The sequence below is a fragment of the Humulus lupulus genome, chromosome 1 (assembly GCF_963169125.1).
Source record: "Humulus lupulus chromosome 1, drHumLupu1.1, whole genome shotgun sequence".
NCBI lineage: Eukaryota > Viridiplantae > Streptophyta > Magnoliopsida > Rosales > Cannabaceae > Humulus > Humulus lupulus.
Window position 1 is genome coordinate 298,049,242 of NC_084793.1, and position 8,975 is coordinate 298,058,216.

General features: G+C 35.7%; 1 protein-coding gene across 1 annotated transcript; it reads left to right on the plus strand.

Moving 5' to 3' along the window:
• The first annotated feature begins 3,882 nt into the window (after positions 1–3,882).
• On the plus strand, positions 3,883–6,697 carry LOC133779697 (L-ascorbate oxidase homolog). The gene is made up of 8 exons (XM_062219627.1): positions 3,883–4,029; positions 4,119–4,228; positions 4,342–4,612; positions 4,734–4,836; positions 5,335–5,680; positions 5,830–6,195; positions 6,315–6,393; positions 6,497–6,697. Exons 1-8 carry the CDS (start codon positions 3,883–3,885, stop codon positions 6,695–6,697), a joined length of 1,623 nt encoding a protein of 540 aa, XP_062075611.1.
• Positions 6,698–8,975: the final 2,278 nt, after the last annotated feature.

The window sequence follows — 8,975 nt, forward strand, 5'->3', positions numbered from 1 at the left end:
AATGTTCACAACTTCACATGTGATTTTTTTATTTTTCATGCGAGCATCAACCGAACTGCCTGCTGAATTAAATCTCACCAAGCACTTAGGGGTAGGACAGGAGGCATGAGCAAAAACAAAAAAAAAATCTCTCTCTTATATTCAAAAGGAGTAGCTACCCTTATGAATATCAAGGGAACGGTCTAAAATGATGACCTTTAACGAAAGGCCGACACCCCAAGAGGTGATGCTGTAAGGAGGGAATCACCCGATAAGTCTAGATCGGCCATGAAGCCGGCTAGCCCAAAAAGGGTCTTACAAGGGACCCTTGGAAAAAAAATAGTACTATGTATAAGGACGAGAAGGACGCTTCTCGCAAAAAGTAATAAGCGCGCGCAATGAATATAAAAGGACCCCAACAGCCCAACGGGTTAATGTGTCCTTACAAGTATAATCAAGGTGCACCGGAAAGATTATCGCCATCAAAAAAAAAAAAAAAAGAAGAAAGGGCACCTCAAGAATGCTTTGGAGGAGGATAGAACCCTTGAACTCGCAAAAATAAGTTGGAGAGCATGCCACTTGGCTAGGCAAATCTTGGTGTGGACAAGTGACTTCGAACCTTGGGATCCGCGATTGAGGATGATTAGTCCTTATGCAATCTTAGGAACTTTCATGGACCCCCAAAATGTTAAGTGGCTATTGTGTTTCTTTGAACACTTAAAAAGAAACACAACTCCAAGCCACACTTCGTGCTTCTTCGAGCGACGTTGGAAAAATTTCCAAGGCTAAGTCCCCCAAGGCTGGCCGTGCGTGTCAAGCAAGAGAACTGGAGAGAGTCTACAAACACACTTAAAAGTGTACTTATAGACTTGGGGGGAAGTGTAAATGTGGAAATTTCTCCTTGTGAATTCTATTCACTGGTGAAGCTCTATACTACGAGACATCCTAAAAAGGCGTCACATGATGGTGAGGGAGTTGGGATAAGAGAGACACCCTCACTAGGCGAGGGCCCTCGGCCACTTGCCCATCCGAACTTCACCCTCGCTATGCGAGGGTCCCAAACTGGTCGTCCGCGTGCGCCCTGTTCCATCAGGCATCAAGCCTCGCCTACACTCAGAGGAAGAATGTCAGCCTCGCTATGCAAGGGACCCTCGCTATGCGAGGGTGGGGGCTTTGTTTTGGCATCCATGTTCCTAGCCTCGCGGCGCTGCACCCGGAAGGAGGAGAGGCAGCCTCGCTATGCGAGGGTGCTACCTTGTTGCGACGCCCGCGCCATGCCCATATCTGAGGGAAAAGGGTTAGCCTCGCTACGCGAGGTACCCTCGCTATGCGAGGGTGTGGCCTTACCACGACGCTCTTGCTGCTAGCCTCGTGTCTATGCGATCCGCATAAGCCGGTCCTGACCCTTGGCACCTTGACTTCTCAGGACATGCATAGGTTGAAGCCTCCTTGACATAGGCACGGGATCACTTGGGGGAACCTTGTTGATATGCCAAACGAACATGGAGCATTGGACGGGAATTGATGAGGACGACCGAGTACGGAACACGTGCGCTGACACGGGGTGTACGGTTATGGAAAGAACAGAGGCACGACCCTATGATCTGCGTCTGAGGAGTAGTGGCGGTACGGACCTGTACGAAGAGTAGTGATATCACTTGGACACCCCCGACCATACGCCAGAGCCGACAGTACTATGTCCTAGGCCACGACTCTGACACCATCAGGATAGACACCACTACGCCCTGAGCCACTACATTGTCAGAGTACCTATGTACGCCCCTATGGTCTGGGACTTGTTTGTATCCAGGGCCAATAGAGCCCCCCCCCCCCCCCCCCCTATAAATAGACTCCAACCCCTCAGGCTAAGGGGTTGGAAAACTGAATGTATGAAAAAGACTTAAGAAATATATGTTTCTGGTTTTCATGGTTGCCTGAGTTTTCTTCTGTTGATTAGAGTTCTTTCTATCTGATTCAAAGCTTCCTATAGTATTGCGATTGAAGTTTTCTAACTATCAATCGTTGACGAGTTCTTACCGTCAACAACACATTTAACATTTTCACAATTATAAAATTTTCGCCAGTATTATATTAATAGAATTGTTGATCTTTAACTTTATTTCAAGTGACATCAAAATGGGAAGATGAAGGATATCTATACATAATATATATTTGTTTTTTTAGAAATGCACCTACTCCACATGTTGAACATATACTCACATAACTTTACCTGTACAACCCATAATTTATGACAAAATATATATGCTTTAGTTTATATATATATACACAGTACTCCTGGTATATGAAAAAAAATAACAATAATAATAACAAAACATATTATATATACTATGCTTTATTCACTTTCAAACTAGAATACGGAACACATTGTTTGTAATACTTACTTCAAACCCGTACTATTGTGCCAATTGTATTTTTGCAAAAAAAATCTTAAAGGTATATATATTAATGAATGAATTCTTTAATTACCAAATTTTTGCATTAAATCTTTTGTATATATGATTTAATGAAAAAAAAGCCTATAATTGATATAAACCTACGTAGAATATGCCTTAAATTCCTTCGAAATATATAAAAATATTCTATATAATATTTTCATGAAAAAAAATTCAATAATAGCTTTACTAAATAAGTAACAAATATTTATTGAAGAAGAGTATCTATGAAAGCAAAGCCAACTCATATCTAAAATCAGAAAAGTTATCATGAAGATTGTGAGAGATCTAAGCTAAATAATATACTTAGACACTTAAATATTATTCAACTATTCTAAACTAAAAAATCACATTTATATTAATAACAAACATTTTGAATATGTTAATTTGTTAAGTATATCTTAAAAAAAATTGAAAGCTCAATTAATAAGCGATCCGTTCTTGGCTGCGACGCTTTCGGTTTCTTTGGATCTTTCCTTCTTATTTCTCGCCACCACCGACAATTTCCAATAACTCCATCAAAGTCCACACAACCTCTCTAGCTATAGTACTAAATACTACGTACGTACAATCTCACTATATACGAAACTACATTAAACTACGTTAATTTGCATGCATTTATGAGAATATAACAATTATAATATGCGTGAAATTCAATTAGTATAGTCAAATGGGGCAACATGGGGGTGTTTTGATTTACGATAATACATGATATAAATTAAGTGAGTAAATTATTAGAAGAGGTCTCATCTCATTCATGAGTTTGTAAGGGAATTAAATGACTAGCATGTAATTTTAGCATGAAGTGCGCCGCAAATATTTATATATATATATGAGGGGAGGGTTCTTCATCGGTTTTGAAAAATATGTCTGTCACATCCCATGTGTCACAGCCAAGGGACTAATCTAATTAATATTATTATTATTAGTAGCTTTATTCTGTCATAGTACTAATACTATATGGATTGATCGTTTATATAAGTAGCATAGGCTTTGGTGTTCGTACTCACCACTCAACCATCGCCACTTTTCCTACTCTACTTCTTTACTACTCTATATTCTCCTTTTAAGGAATTTCTTGTTCCTTGGGGAGAATTCTAACTCAGGTATCATATATATATATATTTGTGTGTGCTTTCATTTAGGATTATTATGACTTTTGCATCCTAGAAAATCACAATTGAATTAATTATAAAGTAGAATAATTTTTCTTTCTTTTGCAAACCGTGCATGCAACTAAAAAAAGTTGTTCTTTAATTTTTATATTATTTTTGCCTTGATATATATAATTAATACTAATATATACTTATGTATAGTTTAGCATATATTATAACATTGAAGGGCTTATGTTACATATATACATAAACCAATTTTTTGCTTTTATGATACAGATATAATTGGATTTTATTTCTTTGAAGAAATATATATATATATATAAGATCGATATAAAATGAAAGAGACCACTTTGTTGCATATGCTCTTGGTTACATTGGCTTGTTTAAGTGCAATCTACACCAGCAATGCAGAAGATCCATACAGATTTTATACATGGGAAGTCACATACGGCAAAATTTCTCCTCTTGGAGTTTCCCAGCAGGTAATTTTGTTCAACATATTTTCTCTTAATAAATATACCAATAATTAACTAATTAAATACTGTTTCTAACTTTCTATGACACTTTACAGGGTATCCTTATTAATGGAAAATTTCCAGGTCCAACAATTGATTGTGTGACCAATGACAACATCATTGTAAATGTCATTAACAAGCTAGATGAGCCTTTCCTCATCACATGGTACTAAATTTTACTATATATATATATATACTAATTATTGATTAACTTCTATTTTTCTATGATTAATTCACTTATTAATGTATTGAAATATATATATATATATATATATATAGGAATGGAATTAAACAAAGAAAGACTTCATGGCAAGATGGGGTGCTTGGAACAAACTGTCCAATCCCACCAAACACAAACTGGACATACAAATTTCAAACAAAAGATCAGATTGGATCATACTTTTACTTTCCATCTACTAAAATGCACAGAGCTTCTGGGGGTTTTGGTGGTTTCAACGTTGCACACAGGTCTGTCATAGCAGTCCCATATCCAATCCCGGCTGAAGAATACACTGTACTCGTTGGTGATTGGTTCAACGCTGGACACAAGGTAACATATATATATTATTATTTTGTTCATATTGGGATTTACATGAACAAATCCCTTTTATATGAAAGTTAACACATGTTATATTTATATACATTGAATTGTTGTATATATGTATGTACAGGCATTAGCAAAGACATTGGACTATGGCAAATCTCTTCCTCTTCCTGATGGTCTTCTCATAAATGGGCTTTCTCGCAATAAGGCTGTCTTCTCAGGACAAAAAGGTATGCTCACATCTATAAAATTTTAAAAAATTCATAAAGAAACTCACAGCTATATGATACCATGCCATATATGAAAAATGGAAGGAAGAAAATAGGTGTAGAATTATATTATGTATATATTCTTGTGTTGACCAAGAACCAAAAGTTTAGTTTTATATACCTAATAATTCTCCGCACGCTAATAAAGAGGAAAACACTAAAGAAATAGTGATATAGTCAAAACACACAAATAAGTAATATAAACCTAGTGGAATGGAAATTTACATCTAGTGCTATATTTTATAAAAATAAATAAACAAATAATATTTTCTACTTTTTTGTAACCCAATTTCTCAACCCCCTTGTCTCCAACGGAGGCCAACTACAAGGCCCGGTATGAGATGGTGGTTATACATGTTCATGAACTCACAAACTTTAATTATAATGTTAATATTTCAAAGCATGCATATGATTAAATTAATATAAGTTTGGTTGTGTTTTGGTAATTTATTTGTTTAGGTAAAACCTACAAATTGAGGGTTTCAAATGTCGGGATAGCGACTTCGATAAACTTCAGAATTCAAGGGCACAAAATGGTGCTTGTGGAGGTTGAAGGAGCACATACACTGCAAGAGGTGTACGAGTCCATAGACATCCATCCAGGCCAATCACTGGCTCTTTTGGTGACCTTGCGTAACGCGGTTAGGGACTATTACATTGTGGCCTCTACTCGTTTCACAAAGCCCTTTCTCACTACCACCGCAATTCTTCGCTATGCTGGCTCTAGTACCCCACCCCAAGGCGCATTGCCCATTGGCCCAACTTATCATATTCACTGGTCCATGAAGCAAGCCCGGACCATCAGGTACCTATAAATTTACAATCACTTTCTCAAATGTTAAGGCATATATATGTGTATAGTGTTTATGTTAATTGGTACGTATAACATAAATAGTATTTATATATATATATATATACACTTAGCTTATAGTTTTGTATGAATGTGGTTGATAGGTTAAACTTGACGGCCAATGCTGCAAGGCCAAATCCACAAGGGTCATTCCATTACGGAACAATTAAGGTAGCAAGAACAATAGTTTTGGGTAATTCAGAAGCTAAAATTGGTGGTAAACTTCGATACGCAGTGAATAGGGTGTCGTACGTTGATCCAGGCACTCCATTGAAACTGGCTGATTGGTACAATATTCCTGGGGTGTTTAGCTTAAACTCGATTAAGGATAAACCTACTCCAGGCCCTGCTAGCCTCGGCACCTCTGTTATTGGAACCACTCTTCATGACTTTGTCGAAATCGTCTTCCAAAACAACGAGTCCAAGGTTCAAACTTGGCATTTGGATGGAACTAGTTTCTATGTTGTTGCGTAAGTAACTAAGCCTCATCATTAATCATCATCTCATCTATATATATATATATATATGTATATATATAATCATCATGATTAATATCTTATGTTCTGTTATGTTATGATGATATGATCAGATATGGGCCTCGCCAGTGGGAACCAAAGATGAGGAGACGCTACAATTTGGTTGATGGAATTTCAAGACACACCGTTTCGGTAATATTAATACTATATACTAAACAAAATCTAATTAATTAAGGTGAATAATTCGTTTTTTAATCATGATTAACATTAATCATATATATATATATGTGAACAGGTGTATCCAAATTGTTGGACTGTTATATATGTGTCTTTGGACAACAAAGGAATGTGGAACTTAAGGTCAGCATTATGGGAAAGAAGATATTTAGGGCAACAATTGTATGTGAGAGTGTGGAACGACGAACGCAGCCTATTCACCGAGAACGACGTCCCTGCTAATGCTATCAAATGTGGCAAAGCTAAAAATCATCACTAATAATACCATCCATTTGATCATATTTTTATTTTTTTCAATTTACAATCTAAGTGTACGTTTTGATCAGTTACGAGGGTGTGACTGTCAAAAAAGAAAAATTAAAAGAATATTTATATTATTATTGGTGTAATGGGTACTTTGGGGGAAGAAAGGGAGACCAAAATATATTATTTATTAGGTGTATGCAACAAGCATTAATGATCAGTTAGATTTTCTCCTATAATCACAATCATTTATAATAAACTTTCTCTTCTACATATTTTATGATGATTTATATTTATCCATATTTTATGATATGTCGATCTCTTATGTGCTTGCTTCATATCCAATGTTCTTAAATAAATTTGGTGTAGTATATATATATAAATATATATATATATATATAAATAAGAAAATTCTCTATTACTTTCTTCATTTAAGTGTTACCGGTGGGGTTTTTAGTATTTTCGACTCGTGAATAATTTTTTGCGCGATTTTTTTATAATCATATATATTGTAGCTATTTAAAGCATCTGCAAATTTTCAAAAAATTCTCAATAATTTACGAAACTAAAAACTAGACTCAAACATATTATTTTCCACTAGCATAACAAAAAATTAGTTGCACGAGCACCAATATATATTTTATTTATATTTATATTTATATATATGATATGTCGATCTCTTGTGTGCTTGCTTGATATACAACTATCTCTCTATATATAAATATATTTATTTATATCTACATATATATTTGGGTCCCAATATAGTTATTTAGAATTAGACAGCGTCTGGCCATCTAGGGTCAAAGACTTTGTTTGCACGTGCTTCATGTGAATTAATTAATTAATGCACCATTTGTTTAATTAATTAACTACTGATGAACGGTGAATGTATTTTTATATATATATATATATATATATATGAAAATTTGAGAGAAAAATAAATAATTTAAAAAGTTACACATAAATTATTAAATAGTTTTTATGGCGAGAAAATCAGTAAATAATCTAAAAAATTGCACTTAAGTCATAAATAATTTTTTTTTTGTGGAGAAAGTTAGTAAGTAGCAATTAAGTCACTAAGAGCACTATCAATAGGTACTCTACTCTATCTCTCAAAATAACTCATGAAAACACCACTTTATCTATTTTATCTCTAACTTTTACATTATATTTTCCATCAACTTCTCTATTTTTTTTATCTATATCAATTAAATATTATATTCTTACATACTATACTATGTTTATATATACATATTATTCTAAAGACATATATATATATATATATATATAAGAGTTTATACATTTTTAGACCATGTGTTTTGCCTCATTACTTGTTTGGACCCTGTGTTTTGACAAATTATTTTTTGGAGCCTGTGTTTTGTAAAATGGTTCAAATAGGCCCCTAAACATGATTTTGATGAACAAAAAATTGAGTATAACAATACAGTTCTTAGGCAGAATGACTGTATTTTTGTTCTGAGTTGTTATTTTGATGAATTATTTGTGATTGTAATTCAAAAAACTTTGATCAAAATCAGATTTAGGGGTCTATTGAACTATTTTAGAAAACACAGGGTCCAAAAATAATTTGTCAAAACATAGGATCCAAATAGGTGTTATACCCAAAAATTGGAGAATGCATCCTAGGAGGCTAAGGAGAATGCATGCTAGGAGAGCTAAGGGGAGTGGTCCTAGGAGACCCCAAGAAGGATGTGGTCCTAGGAGACCCCAAGGGTGTGTAGGAGGCAAGCCTCCAAGGTTTCCTAAGTGTTGGCTCGAACGTGTCCAAGGTAAGTAGCTAAGGAGGAGAGTCTCATGCAAGATGATGGAGACTTAGATTTTGATAAGGAGAGCCTATACAATGTTCGATCAGGCATGTTTGGGAGATGCTAAAGGAGAATGCCTTGAACCTGTCCAAGGTGAGAAGTCATGGAGGAGGTTGCCTCAATGTTGTCCAAGGTGAGGTGCCAAAGGAGGTTGCCTCAATGATTGTCCGAGGTAAAAAGCTAGGAAGGATGCTTCGGACCACCTTTGTCCGAGGTGAAAGGCATGTGAAGGGTGCTTCGGACCACCTTTGTCCGAGGTGAAAGGCATGTGAAGGGTGCTTCGGACCACCTTCGTCCAAGGAGAAGGTCATCATTTCCGATCGGACATGTCATGGAGGAGGTTGCCTCAAAGTTGCCCAAGGTGAGGTGCCAAGGGAGTTGGCTCGAACCACCTTGGTCTGAGGAGGGCCAAGCTTGTATCACCTTGATACAAGGAAAGCTTGAAGGAGTAATCAACATGCATAGACT